Source organism: Labeo rohita, chromosome 6, assembly GCF_022985175.1.
Source record: "Labeo rohita strain BAU-BD-2019 chromosome 6, IGBB_LRoh.1.0, whole genome shotgun sequence".
In the NCBI taxonomy this organism is placed as follows: Eukaryota; Metazoa; Chordata; class Actinopteri; order Cypriniformes; family Cyprinidae; genus Labeo; species Labeo rohita.
The window spans coordinates 32,079,466-32,095,210 of NC_066874.1; the positions used below are offsets into that span (position 1 = coordinate 32,079,466).

At 33.5% G+C, this 15,745-nt stretch overlaps 2 protein-coding genes across 4 annotated transcripts in view; both read right to left on the bottom strand.

Annotated features, from left to right (window-relative positions):
• Positions 1 to 1,282, bottom strand: part of gnai2b (guanine nucleotide binding protein (G protein), alpha inhibiting activity polypeptide 2b) — a 50,718-nt gene extending 49,436 nt beyond the window's left edge. The window contains exon 1 of the mRNA XM_051113229.1: positions 547 to 1,282. Coding sequence (XP_050969186.1) covers positions 547 to 664 — 118 coding nt within the window. The 5' untranslated portion in view covers positions 665 to 1,282. The remainder of the gene's footprint in view (positions 1 to 546) is intronic.
• Positions 1,283 to 2,786: 1,504 nt separating this feature from the next.
• The window catches only part of slc38a3b (solute carrier family 38 member 3b), a 28,125-nt gene continuing 15,166 nt past the window's right edge, over positions 2,787 to 15,745 (bottom strand). For all 3 annotated transcript variants that reach the window (XM_051113228.1, XM_051113227.1, XM_051113226.1), the window contains 10 exons: positions 15,495 to 15,576; positions 11,714 to 11,796; positions 11,234 to 11,292; positions 9,565 to 9,738; positions 9,392 to 9,471; positions 9,201 to 9,301; positions 8,611 to 8,735; positions 7,542 to 7,686; positions 6,721 to 6,824; positions 2,787 to 5,747 (listed from right to left, as the gene is read on the bottom strand). In XM_051113228.1, coding sequence (XP_050969185.1) covers positions 5,643 to 5,747; positions 6,721 to 6,824; positions 7,542 to 7,686; positions 8,611 to 8,735; positions 9,201 to 9,301; positions 9,392 to 9,471; positions 9,565 to 9,738; positions 11,234 to 11,292; positions 11,714 to 11,796; positions 15,495 to 15,576 — 1,058 coding nt within the window. In that variant the 3' untranslated portion in view covers positions 2,787 to 5,642. The remainder of the gene's footprint in view (positions 5,748 to 6,720; positions 6,825 to 7,541; positions 7,687 to 8,610; positions 8,736 to 9,200; positions 9,302 to 9,391; positions 9,472 to 9,564; positions 9,739 to 11,233; positions 11,293 to 11,713; positions 11,797 to 15,494; positions 15,577 to 15,745) is intronic.

Consider the following 15,745-nt stretch of genomic DNA (forward strand, 5'->3'; position numbering starts at 1 on the left):
ATATGATTTTTTCTGTACCATAGTTATACCATCTGAAATCATCACTACACCATGGCATTGGTGCATGTCCAAAACACCATGCTTCGTACATCTCTTATCATGAATCATATAAAAACATGATTTTCCATGATGTACCATGATGTTCCATGATGTACCATGATGTTCCACTGTAGTATTTATATTTCATGCAAAGCTGCTTTAACGTATACTACGGTATTTTCATGGTACATGTCCAAAAAAAATGGTATTTTATTCCTGTTTGTCTTTGTAAATAATATTGTGGATTAAAAAGACAGCAAACGCGTATCAGACGGATGCTGGTGTGTTTGCATCTATCCTGTTTATCTATCATACACGAACAGAACCGCACCGCACATCAGATCATACTAAATGCCTGCATCTCATCCAAACGAGTAGCAAAGTGCTGGCATGTTGTTTTTATGCAAGCGTGTGACAAATAGCACTGCAAAACGAAATGTTTCGCGGGAGCCTTCTGAACACACAGAGCCGCTGAAAATAACACACACATGACGTGCCATGACTTACCGAGCAGGAGCAGTTTCACCTCCCTCGCAGCCTTCTCTCCATCCTCCCGCAGGTTTTTGTCGATCATCTTTGATCTCTCGGCGGCCGCCTTGTCTTCTGCGCTCACCGTGCAGCCCATGATCGAACCGTGCGCGCGTCAAACTTCAAAGAATGGGTCAGATCAGCTCGGTCCGTTTCGCGCAAGAACCGTACCTAAAAAGACGCCGCGTGGATTGACAGATGTGCTATGAAGGCGCAAAGTGTCACAGTTGAAAAGATCTGATTCCGAAAATCCCCGGCCTGTGATTCTCCATCAATCAGGGGGGTTCGAATATGTGTAGACGCGATTAAAAAGTTGCTTAGTTTCCCACCAAATCAATCAATCAATCTTTCGTCCTTCTTTTAGCGCCTCCTTTCAGATCAAAGAGCAGCCGCGACGTCGGCGCTCTCATCTAACGTTACTGCTCACAGTTCCTGAAATCAAAATCATTTGCTTGCACTGAATCAGATGTCTGTTTCTGCAAGCAAAATTGTATCCAACTGGTGAGAAATTCTGCCGCCAAACAGCTCTGGTGTTTTATTTCAAATTCAAACGTTCTGCATATCTATCCTGGCACGGGCCGATTTAAAATATTTCAAAATTCGAAATCAGAATGTTGCAGCGTTCGGCGTGGCGCTCCGCTAGCGCTGCTTTCTTCTGAGGAATAAACAGAGCGTAAGAATGTGAAAAAGCCAAAGCGTGCAGCAACACCCACCCACAGATGAACAACTGCGCGTGAATTGTGGGAAATGCAGTAGTTTTCTGCTGATTCCGAACAACTAAGTTAGTGCTGGGATGTTCGATTCATTTTAGCGAATCAGTTTGCTCAGATGGTTAAAAATGATTCACTGATTCTTTCAAATCATAACTCACGTTTAATAAATATATAATAGAGAGAGAGAGAGAGAGAGATGTACAGGTTAGGTTTTAGGACAACTTTGATGAAAGGTTTTGATCCACTTCAAATGTTGACTACTGTATGTGTGTGTGTATGTATATATATATATATATATATAATTTGCACACTTATTAAATAATAAAAAATATAATAATTAATAATAAAATCTTAGTAGTGCATAAATATTGTTTAAATAATTCTAATAATTCAGTTTCTGTTGGTTTACAAAAATAAAAACATAAGTTCAACAGATTTAATGATTAGAATAATAAATTTATCTACGTAATATTTTTTCCATAGGCTATTTTAAAAAAGTACTTTTCATAAATAAGTAATTAAGCTATATATCTGCGTACTATCTATATATAATTAGCATTAACTTGCAACTTTATCACTGTTGTGTATGTAAGGAAGTGGCCAAAAATAATATAATCAAACGTGTCTCCAAAAGACCCATGTGGTGTTTTATTGTTATAACTAAATAATACTTTTTGTAAAATCCATTTTAGTTAAGTACCATTTATCGCTATGTAATCTAATCATGTTATATAATGGGTTAAATTATATGTCCGAATATGTGCGAATCAAAGAATGAGCCATTTGAAAAGAATCGAATCAAAAAAGAATGACTCGTTCGCGAATTGAACTTTGAAAATTGACAGCACGTTTGCACTTGAACTTCTCTTAAAGGAAACGGAGAGACATATTTAGATATTCATCACTAAGCACACAGATGCAGATTAATAAGACTAAGATTAATAATAATACACATAAATGCACTTAAATGCAAGTTACGGACATTATCTATCTGACATTTGCCACTTGGATCTGCAAGCATCGCCCTCAAGTGTTAGAAAAACTAATCACAGTATTTTATAATCGTAGAAGTCTTAACTAGCAAAGTAAATTGTGACCCTGGGCCACAAAACCAGTCATAAGTAGCATGGGTATATTTGTACCAATAGCCAAAAATACATTGTACAGGTCAAAATTATCAGTTAGGATAAATCATTAAGGATATTAAGTAAAGATTGTGTTCCATTAACATATCTTGTAAATTTACTACTGTAAATATAGCAAAACTTAATTTTTGATTTGCATACTATGCATTGCAAAAAACTTCACATGGACTACTTTCAAGGCGGTTTTGAGAAATTTATTCAGCTTTCAGATGAATCTCAGTTTTAAAAAAAATTGACCCTTATGACTTGTTTTGTGGTTCAGGGTCAAAATTAATGTTCTAGTTTTAATCTTACCCTAATCTGACCCTTAAGTCAGACATAATGTTATGTTGGGTAACACAGTAAACACAAAACTCACATACAGGTTTAAAAACAGCTTTTTATTGTCAAAGTGGTTCTGCTATTTACACTATACAAGCTAAATATGCATCACAAATAAAAGCAGTTCACATTTATATACAATATATACGAATGCATTAAACAATTTTTCATATGAACCCAACTGTATCAATTAAATAGATGTAGCGTGTAAATACTGGTTTGTGTATTCCTTATTGAAAGGAAAAAATCCAGATGATCTGTACCAGATGAAATATAACAAATTTCAAAACTTGTTTGGAAAAGGTATATAAACTGGGCTGCACTGAGACAAATAACTTCAGTCATAATTATTATGAATACCATATGAATCATGTTACAAAATTACCAATATGCAGTACCCTTGGTTTTATCTTCAATCCAATGCTACTTTGGTTGAAGCAAAATATACCCAGCAAGGCTATAACTTGACTAAAAGAATATTAAAAAAAAAAATTAATTATAATATTAAAATTACAAATTGTTCATTGTAACCAGGATTTAAAAAAAAAAAAAAGTAAAGTTCAAGGGCTATTTAACCAGCACTTAAAGGGATCATTGGGGAATAAAAAAGTAGGTAGTATCTAAAGAGTATCTAAGGTAACTGGTTGTAAAGTGAGGCACTTTTCTTTAGTATATTTAGATTTATAATACTTCAAAAAGTACAAATTGAAAACAAATGAAATGCCATGTTAAATAGTGACTCCTAGGGACTGTTGGCATTGTACTTCAATCTCCAGCATAAACTTCAGTTTGTTTTTTGGTTCACATTGCAAACAAAACCATGATGTTAGCTACATTTCATATATCACAAATAAACTTTACTTCTGTTGCACTTTCTCATGGTTTACCATTATCTGCCACTAAAAACCCAGCTAGTCATTTGTCGGCATATAATGTTAGCACAGCTTATTGTTCAACAGGATTGCACAGCATAATGTTTTGGCAGAATATGAACACATTACAGTTTTGAAAGCGTCACTGAGTAAGAGATGGATATTTCAAACTCCAAAGTTTCCTTCACACTAAAAAAAAAAAGACTGGTGTCTTTTATGTTTCTACGTTTTAGCTGGTTCATTAACTACTGCTAATACCAAAACAAGGTCCACAAATACTCAGAATTACAAGAAAAAGAACTGTGAAACAAGTTAAACTCAGATGTAGAAAATAAAACATTTACAACCGTTATCATGTGAGATACTGAGAGCAGCTTCCAAACTAAACCACAAACTTCACTTCAGTGAAATGCTTAAAGCAATAGTTGATCCAAAAATTAAATTTAGCTGAAAATGTCCTCACTCTCAAGCCATCCAAGATGTAGATGAGTTTGTTTCTACATCAGAGCAGTTTTGGAGAAATTGAGCATTATATCACTTGCTCACCAATGGATCCTCTGCAGTGAATGGGTGCCGTCAGAATGAGACTTCAAAAGGCTGATAAAAATGCATACAAACACGCAGCTTTCCTTTCACATGACGTTAATTGATGGACTAGAGTTGTCTGAATTACTTGTGGATTATTGTGATGGTTTTATCAGCTGTTTGGACTCTGACGGCACCCATTCACCACAGAGGACCCACTGGTAAGCAAGAGATGTAATGCCACATTTCTCAAAATCTGTTTTGATGAAGAGTAAAGTGAATACATTTACAGCCAATTTTCATTTTTGAGTGAACTACTCCTTTAATATGATTGTTGGAATTGTAATACTGGAAGATTATGTCCATTTCAAGTACAATATAGTTTTGTATTTGTATATGAGGTCCTTATCTAGCGTTTGTGTAAAAGACATTGAGTAGGCATTGTGATCTTCAACGCAACACGAATAAAAACGATAAAGGACACGATCATTGTACGCGTTAATACTACAACATACATTAATACTCATCCAGTGAACTGCAAAATATATTCGGTACATTTAAATAAATATGTTTTTCACTGTTCAAATCTCTATGTGATCAAGGCACGCCTTGTATTCTAATTCTACTGTGCATACTTTAGGAAAACAGAAAATATTGTTTGATTTTAGAAATCCTTCGCTTTGGCACACTGAAATTGTGCAATATGATCAATTGCACTCTGACTTGACCCGAAAACACTGCAAGTTATCTGAAATAGGTGGTTATGTGACTCGTTGATTGTCCAAAGCCCACTGGAGAGTAAACCATCTACCGATCCACCTTTACTAAACTAGCTTCATTTTACTCCCAGAAAGCAATCAAAATCTCTGCAGTCTCCTTGTTCAGTGGCCAAAGTAATACACGGAATTAAATATGTAAAATCTGATATATAGGTCTCTATTGTACAATGCATTTGCCGTCACTTAAAATAAATCTAGAAGGATGCAGTTATGTGTTTCTACAGTACTTGCAGCAACTCGTGTCAAATATAAGAGCTCTAGATTGATAAAACAGATAGTGAGAGTTAATAAAAATGACAACAAGCAAACTTAAGCCATAACAGCATATTTCTACAGGTATAGTGAGGATGCACTAACCCTTCAATAAATAAAAATAATTTGCCCAAATCGACAAGATCAGCACTTTTACAGGTTTTAAAATACAAAACATTAGTGTGAATTTATCAAACCTTTTTTTTTTTGTTTTTTTTTTTTTTTTCATTTTCCCTATTATCTGATGGCAAGTTATCTGTGTAAAATGGGATGTTGCTTTGGGTCCCCCTCACCTTTTCCTTCTCACAGTGGGATAGGGCATCCTCTGTATTATAACAGGCAGGAAAATTCAGATAAAATAAATCAGATCACCTTTCAGTATGTTACATCACTAACCTTACGTACGCCACACGCTCTCATACAAAGGCACATACACAAAAACACACATTCATCATCAGAGTTTGTCTCCTAGTGGCCACCCAGAGCACTGCTGCTGCCTGTCGTCCAATCAATGATGATGAAGCTCAAGCTCATTATCATAAACAACACGCCCAGTCCAGCGAAACAGGCAGCCTGAGAAAGAGAAAAATATTTTCAGTCATTAATCAAATTAAATCTCTTTCTGGCCAATTTAATAAACAATTAAGGCTTCAGAATAATTTGTGAACTGATATGCAAAAATATTCCAAAAATGTACAGTAACAAATTATTTTCTACTACACATCGGTCTTTTTTCCAGTAGAAAAGATATAAACTTTATGTAAATCCTTAGATGTGATGATATAGAGCTGAAGAAAACAGCTCGGATGGGTTGTATCAGAATCTAACTGGAATAAAGTAGCATAAACCTTGGATCAGTCCAGTATAATAAGTATATACTATTATAGTTTTGGTAGTACTTTGAATTAAATTTTATATTTTCTTTTTTCAATTAAATTTTAGTTAAAGTTTTAGTAATTTTGTTGTGTCTTTCATTTTAATATATATTTTTTTATATGTCCATATTTTTTATTATTATTATTATTATTATTATTATTATTGTTGTTGTTGTTGTTGTTATTTTATTATTATTATTTATTTATATATTTATTTATTTATTTATTATTATTATTATTATGCATTTTCTTCTAAACTATTTAGAATTATACAAAAATAGAAAAATACAGAAACTTGGCAGCTAGCTGAAGTAAAATCATTTTTTACGTTTTTAATATTATTTTTTTTTTATTAAAGTTTATTTTATTTTAAGTAACAATTTTTTATAGTTTTAGTTCTAGTCAGTGTTATTTTAGTATCAATAAAATATAGTATCAATAATAGTATTTTTAAATTAATATTCAGAATTAGTTTTTATATTTTTTTATTTTAAATGAAAATATATCAATTATTATAACTTTTGTGTAACATGTCTATATCGTTTTTATTTATATTTCAGTTATTTTAGTACATTGAGTAACTAAATTAAAATGAGAAATGTTGCCTTGACAACTATGTTTTCAAAATGTACTTATTCTGGGTAGTCAGAAATCACATAAACAAAACTCACAAAGATTTTGGGGGTAGAGCGCATTGGCTCCTTATCCTTGGGAACAATGCGGATATAGAAGACAGCAGGGAAGATGAAGATAAGACACGGAGCGGACGTTGCACCTGGAGGAGGAAGAACAGGCCAAATGCAGATTAGCTAATCAGCTGAATCCAATTAAATCTGACACTGATGACAATTAAACATGATGGCAATTAGAATTCCAGCAACGTTTTCCTTGCTGATGAAAATGAGAATGGAAAAGTGAAATTAGAACAAAAACAATTTCAGTCTTATTTTTATGGTCATGGGTCAATGTCAAAGGATTTCTGAAAGGAAGAATAGTTTTCAAATTTTTTTTAAAACGTTAAAAAATTGATCATTTTGTAAATTAATATCACAAATTTTAAAATTTGCTTCATAGCCATTTTTACACATAATAATAAAAGATTATGCCTAATCATTTTTATTTCAATAATTCAAAAAAGAAAAAAAAGTTGATCATTGATCTGTTTTGTTTTCCTCTCCATTATGATCAAAACGAACCTTGACCCTCACCTTCTTTCCAATAATATGAGCTAAACACAAAAATATTGATTTAACAGCACAACATTATCTGTTCAAACAGGCAACGGTGACATTTGACACTGTTCTCAAGGCCGGAGACAATGTCAGCGTCCCTTACCCGCACTGAGAAAACAAGACACACAAGTGACGCCAACGGGAGTCTTTGCTTTGGCATCTCTGACACATGTTTGAACACACAATTGTTTCCCATCAGAAAGCACATTTGACCGCTCTGGATTTTGGGCTGTCGGACCAGTGATGACTGAAGGACTCACCAATGATGCCAAAGATGCCCAGGATGTTGGGAGCGAAGATCACCAGCATGTTGATAAAGGTCAGCAGAATGACGGCGATGGCGATGTGTCGGATCCAGCTGAAGGTCTTATTAGGAAATATCATCTCTTGAATGGCTCTCCGCACCTTTAAGAAAATGTAGCAGATTGAAGCTTGAGGTTTTTAATGCCATTTTTGATGACTGAAATGACTTTTGAGCCTCTCATACAGTACAGAAAAAACAATCATGCATGGGCAGCATCAATCGTTTTTATATTGTGATAACTGTATATATCACAATGTAGTTATTATTTGCTGTATTATTCAATCCAAATGATTCATGTATTACATCATTGCTTCTCAACATTTCATCTCCAAGGTCTTACTATTCTGCAAGACAAAAATGAAGGCTAAGATATTCCTGTAATGACAAAACTTCTTGTTTCCAGACTTTTTATATACAGAAACTAGTGGCATTATATTAAAATAATTAAAAACCAGAATAAGCAAATTCCAGAAGTTTCTTATTAACCAGTTTTGAGCTGCTATAATGGGCATAAACATTGGATCAATGCAGTGTTTTTCCATTTTGTTTTTCATTTTAGTTACAGTGTGATGTAAACACATGGTGATGCATGTTTTTTAAATGTAGGAACAATTTACATCAAGTAATATAACATCATTTTATATCTTGGATTTTAGGTGCTTTATTGCATTTTTATACTTACTTTGCCTCATTTTGAATAATTATAAGCCATTTTCTAAGCAAAGTGTGCTGAGGCCCCCTAGTGGGTCCCGACCCCCGGGTTGAAAACCACTGTATTTCATAACCTTGTAGCATTGCTTTAAATAATCCAGCCAATTAAATAATTCACAAATAAAAGGATGTTTATCTTACATCATCCCTGGTTATTTTGGCATGAGTAGCACATTGCAAAGGCACTGAAGTTTGCAGAGGAGACTATAACTTTTTGCTTGGTGTATGATTTTTTTTTAATCACGCTGTGGATATACTGTGGTAAAAATGCTCAAAATCTCTATGATATGAACATATGAACATGTTAAACTCACTGGGAACAGAACGATGGGCACAGTCAGCGTGACGGCGGTGAGCACAGCCAAACGCACGCAGAGGATGAGAGTGTCGTAGGGGTCGATCCTGCTGTATGTGTGCAGAAGCTCGGCCTCAACAGTTGCTGGACAAAATTAGACAATTCATCTACTTAGTTTGCAGCTCTTACAATGCATGCTAAGTAACACATTATGATTTGAATATTTCAGAATGATCTCTAGTGAATATTCAAATATTGAAAAATAATAATAATAATAATAATAACAACAACTATTTTATAAAGTGCCTTTAAAGCAAGCTTCCAAAAAACAGGGAAAACAATTAAACAAAGAAAGCATGCATAATAATAATAATAATAAAAAAAAAAATAAAAATAAGAAATCCGCAAACACACAGGGCATGTTCTTGCATTCAAAACTAGCTAGATGGAGTAAAATGAATTTTGATATGCATTTATTTTTACAGCCCCTATCAGATAAGAGATTAAAAATTAACTATTTGCCAACCAAAGCTGGACATGCAACATAATCCTGGGCCAAATGCAAAATCCAGTGTGGTAGTTAAGCAAACATAAAAGTGTTAAACTTACTGTAGAACGTCAGGTATCCAAAAAGAGCAGCAAGGAAGTACATAGTGTACATGATCAGAATGGAAATGTTGGAAACGTGCTGCATCTTTTTCTGAGTTGGGCTGCAGGGAGAAAAGCATGAGATTCCTATTCAGCCTATTTGCACAAAACGCAGATTACAGAGGCAGTGCTGCTTTAATGCATCGACTTACTTGCGCAGCTCAGTGTAGATGGGCAGGACCTCAGGGTGGCAGACAAAAGCAAAGGCCAGAATAGGGATGGTGTATGCGGTCTGTGGGACAGAGAGTGCTGTTATAGAGTGTTACTGACTCTTTTTTTCTGTGAATGTAAAAGCAGAATCAAAAAATGTGTTATTCTTTAATACATGTGTGTTGACGGTGAACATCTGCGGACCGCAGTGGGAGTCATCCAACATCGCATGTCCTTTATGGTAGCTGTGTTCGTGGTTCACTGTCACGTTTGAATGAGTGTGTGCCAACGTGCTGTTGGATGAAAACTCCTCGAATGGGCACAGGATCTGGAACTTCTTATAGATGACCTAAAAATACAGAAACGGACAGAAGATGGAGTTAAAATGGAAAATACAGAAAATCAACAACAAAAAGACTACTAGGGTGGTCAAATAAAAATTATTTGCCAACCATGCATTTCTTTTTTCATATTCAAGCCTCTAATGGCTACATTTTCTCTTGTCGGATTGCTGTCAAACAAAGCTGATTGGGGAAAAAAAGTAAATAAAATAAATGGCAAAAAATAAAATAAAACAAAACAAAACAAAACGAAATAAAACGAAATAAAACAAAATAAAATAAAATAATATAAAATAAAACAAAATAACTATTTGCCAACCATGCATTTCTTTTTTCATATTCAAGCCTCTAATGGCTACATTTCTTGTTGGATTGCTGTCAAACAAAGCTGATTGGGGAAAAAATTAAAATAAAACAAATGGCAAAATAAAAAAAAAAAAAAAAAAAAAATAATAATAAAATAAAATAAAATAAAATAAAATAAAACAAAATAACTATTTGCCAACCATGCATTTCTTTTTTCATATTCAAGCCTGTAATGGCTACATTTCTTGTCGGATTGCTGTCAAACAAAGCTGATTGGGGGAGAAAAAAATAGCAAAAAATAAAATGCTGTCAAACAACGCTGATTGGGGAAAAAATTAAAATAAAACAAAATGGCAAAAAAAATAAAAAAATGGGGAGAGAAAAATAAAATAAAATAAAATAAAAACTATTTGCCAACCATGCATTTCTTTTTTCATATTCAAGCCTCTAATGGCTACATTTCTTGTCGGACTGCTGTCAAACAAAGCTGATTGGGGAAAAAATAAAATAAAACAAAATGGCAAAAAAATAAAATAAAATAAAATAAAATAAATAAAAGGTAATTTTTCAACATGTCTGTTTATAGTTATGGAACTTCGATCTTGTGTTTTGAATTTGAACAAAGTCATCCAGTTATTGTGATTTTATTTCTTATTTAAACCCATCTCTAATGGCTAGGCGTCTTGGCGGCTAAATTGTCGAAAGACATAAAAATAATTATCTCCAACAGCAGGTCAAATAGCAAAAACAAAAAAACATTATTCTTCTTCAAAGAGCCGAATACACCATGACAAATGTTAGGGCATCATCATATTATCCCGAGAGAGTGCAACCAATTAAAACCAATTAAAAGCTTCAGTCGTCTTCTTTTGAAGTCAGTCTGAGTGAGTGTTTTATGAGTCAGCATTGCTGTGTGTAGATATGATATAATATGCACGCAGTATATTGCTTCCTCTGGGGAGGAATGTGCGGGCGAACGGTTATGTGAAGCTGTGATTCAACCCTCTCTGAAATATGCATGAGATACAGGGACAGGAAAAAGGTGATTTTTTGGTACCAGTATTGTTTCTTTGGAATCTATGCATTGATTAATCATGCTCAATATGACTGAATTTTGATTTTATATTAACTTTAATAATATCTTTACTAATTGCAATGATGATGATGATGATGATGATGATGATGGCAAATACTTACTGCACTGAGGAAGAAAACCATGCAGCTGAGTGAAAAACCACTGGCATAGCCAAGGTAACCTGAAATTGTAAATATAGCAAAGCACGTCAATACAGCGTCACGGTGTCATTGTCAATCGACATGCTGCGTACATGCACTATAAATGCACACGCTAAGAAAAGCGCAATGGGTTGTCGCTCATCTCAGGAGCTAATCTGTGCTGGCAGAGTCTACCAGACACAAATACTGACAAGGTCAACCTGATACAATTACTATAAACACATCCAAACAACAAAAACAGAATTGTGTTGTTTAAAACGGACTGTTGCTCTACTGGTTTAGCTTACAGCTTCATACGAGAACAGAATGTGCTTTTAAAGTGCTTGAACTGATGCTCTGTAATATGAACAGTCCATTTAACTGGGTCAAACGTACATGGAAACCCACTTTTAAGAGGTGCAGAGAGAGATGAGATGACTGAAGTAGAAATGATCGACTCACCCAACTGTTTCATTAGAGCCAAAGGCAGGATGACAGAGAGAGACACAAGCACCACCAAGTAGTTTCCATTGAGATACCATTCCCTATAGAAAGATTAAGATTTATCAGCAATCATTTTTTAACATTTTTCACTGTGATGTGAGCTCAGATTTTTTTTTATGTGCTTAACGCAACAAATTACTGTAAAACATCAAGCTGTGGCATAACACTGTAAATGCTTGTCACCATTATAGTGGTTAATATTCACTGTGGTTGTGGTTTAAATTTTCACCCAGAAGTATAAAAATGTGTTACATTAAAGATACACACTGACTCTTTGTCTGATAATTACTTGCAATTTCCACTATATGTGGCAATTTTAAATTACAGAAATATTTTTTATAGATAATTATTTGCTCATTATTAAAGTAAAAAAGAGAATTGATGTCTGACATTACAGTTCAAAAGGTCAGTGAGATTTTTTTTTAAAGGAAATTAATATTTGTATTCATCAGAGATGCTTTAAATTGATCAAAAGTGACATTAAAGACATTTGTTATGTTAAAAAAGATTGTCATTTTAAATAAAAGCTGTTCTTTTGAACATACATCAATGATGATGCAACAAATACTAGAATGACTTTTTGAAAGATCATGTGACACTGACAACTGGAGTAATGATGCTGAAAATTCAGCTTTGCATCAAAGGAATAAATACATTTTAAAATATATTCAAATGGAAAACAGTTCTTTTAAATAGTAATAATATTTCACAATTTTACAGATTTTACTGGGGTTTTTTTAATCAAATAAATGTAGCCTTGATGAGCATAATAGTCTTCTTTCCAAAACATAAAAAAATATTACCAACCTCAAACTTTTGAACAGTAGTGTACAATAATATCCAGATATGGTTATCGTATCTGGTTAACTTATAGTAAGAACTGTAAATGAAGCATGAATTAAATAAGCAAAAACGGTCGTAACTATACACTGCTTGGGACAAAATTATTGATTTTTTTTTTTTTATGGCAAAAATCATTAGGATATTAAGTAAAGATCATGTTCCATAAAGACATTTTGTAAATTTTCTACCGTAAATATATCAAAACTTAATTTGTGGTTAGTAATATGCATTGCTAAGAACTTTATTTGGCGATTTTCTCAATATTTTGATTTTTTTTGCTCTCTCAGATTCCAGATTTTCAAATAGTCGTATCTTGGGACAAATACTGTCTTATCCTAACAAACCATACGTCAATGGAAAGCTTATTTATTCAACCTTCAGATGATGTATAAATCTGAATTTCAAAAAAATTGACCCTTATGACTGGTTTTGTGGTCCAGGGTCACAAATAAACCAGCAAATTATAAAAATGCACATTTATCCAGTCAATTCATCTTCTGGTCTCCTTTTCCGCTACTCTGTCTGTGCAGCACACTACACTATTCCGGAATCAACCTGTCTAACTCCATCCAATTCCAGCCTGAGTCTGCAATTCTGCTGATTTATGAGACAGTATGTTGTGTTTGCTGTGGCCGCTAGCGACACAGAGCGTCTAATATAGACCAGAGCTGACTGCAACATGGCGCAGTTCCCGCTCCTGGACTCAAGTATCCACCAAACTGTGAACACGAGGGCACACACACAGAGTCACAAGGTGTTACACAGTGTGTAGATCCAGGCCTTGTTTGAGATGCCACTATTTTCAGACCCTCTTCGCATCTCCCCACTTGTCCTGGTATTCAGACACTGACGGGGAGGGTTGGCGTGCCGATGTAGACTAAATGTAGACTACTATACGGAGGAATGAAACATCATACATTATGTATGAGTGATAAAGATATGCTGTCATTGCAAAGATTCCTCTGCAGTACATTAAATGGACTATGTGTAGGTGTAATATATATGATTTTTACATGCAGACTATTGTGTTGCAACATTGAAACACTGACATATTATTTTTTTAATTATCCAATTACACAGTATAGATGTATTTTCCAATATACTGGTACAGAAAAAGCAAATGTATAGCATTTATATTATTTATATTATATTATATTATATTATATTATATTATAATATTATACCAGTCAAACGTTTGTGAACAGTAAGATTTGTGTTGTTTTTTTAAAGAAGTCTCCTCTGCTCACCAAGCCTGCATTTATTTGATCCATTTATTTGATCCAAAGTACAGCAAAAAAAAAAAGTACAGTTTTGAACTGTTTTCTATTTGAATGTATTTTAAAATACAATTTATTCCTGTGATTTCAAATAATTTTTAGCATCATTACATCACGTGATCTTTTAGAAATCATTATAATATTCTGATTTGCTGCTCAAAAATATTTATTAGTATTATTATTATTATTATTATTATTATTATTGTAAAAAAAAAATACTCCACTGCTTTAAATATTGATAATAATAACAACAATAAATGTTTCTTGACAGAAAATCAGCATTAGAATGATTTCTAAGGGACTTTGACTAATGATGCTAAAATTTATATATGTATATATATATTTTTTTTTTTTTTTTTTTTTTTGAGTAAAAAAAAATAATTTTCAAATATTAAAATAAAGCAGAAATATAAATATTACTTAAATGTACTTAAAAGAACAGTTTGCTTTTGAAACTAACGGAAATCAGTAAAAAACTTACATTACTAAACAATTTACAAATCCTAAACAATAAAAAAGCCATTTTTAGCCATATAGAAATATAAAAAATAAAAAATAAAAATGACAAAGGCACATAACACAATTACTCAAACTTAAACTAAAGTAAAAAAGAAAATTGAAAATATACAAATTAAAGCTAATTCATAATACTACAAACTAATACATTAGTATATAACTATTAATAAATTAAAAAATATGAATGTTAATTTTCTATGGAAAAAAAAATGATTATATATAATATTTTTAGAATTGCATAAGGAGCTGGCAATGTAAAATCTTGAAAACAAAACCATATTAGAACTGTAATCCAGCATTAAATGTAAGTGTGTGTGTGTGAATGCGCGTATATAAGCATCACTTGAGGCTGCACCTGGTCCTGAAATTATACAAAAGCTCTCAACCAATGCATAATGTTAAAACTGAAGCACACGCCTCCATCTTTTCGCAATTTCCAACATATGCTAACCTACTCAATACAGTACTGAAAAGTCTCAGGAACCAAAGCCTGAGTGAGTATTACATTCGTCATATAAATAAATCACCTTGCCCATCTACACTTTCACTGCTACTGATTTTGAAGTTTGTTACTGCATTCACAAACACACTATGATGGGTCTATTTTCCACACAATATTTAAACTTGATAAAACATGCTGAACTAGGGTCTAACCTGAGAACACAAGCAGCTGAATAAAGATTGTAACCCGGCGTTTTCAGGCATAAGAAACGAGTTGTGTCTACTGACGTCACCATGACAATACGCTTGTTTAAAGCAGCTGTCAAGTGCAGAAGGACAGAGGTGTGATGGGAATGAGATAGTATCGGCCAATCAGCTGCCGTTCTCTTATTAACTGACCAATCACAGTTCACAGACCCCACCACACCTCCCAAAATGCCATGTTGAGATTTTAGAGTGTTTGTACTGGTGGTCAACAGGTATTTGACCTCAGTGGTGACATCGTCAGCTGATAATGACAGCACATGTCTGTACTAGCAGATAAAGAGTCAGCGATGAGTCGTCAATTCATTCACATTTAACTGGCAAAATGGCATGTTGAGCGAAGGGCGAGATTTTCTCAATTCATTCAGCATTTTACATTGACACTCTAAAGCACTTACTCTGAATTGTTATCTGCTTTCAAAAACGCCTGCAGGACCAGTGGAAACTCTGACTTTATGATGTATAAGTAACTGGACATGGCTATAGGAAAGACAAAAATGAGTAAATTAGAAGAAACACAATCAAAAGTATATACCATCATTTTATGCTGATTTTGCTTGCTGCACTCTGTTGGAACATATCTATAAAACGTAAAGTCTTTAAAAAATTGCTTTAAATTAAGGCAAGACACTGGAGGTGAATAGGGTAA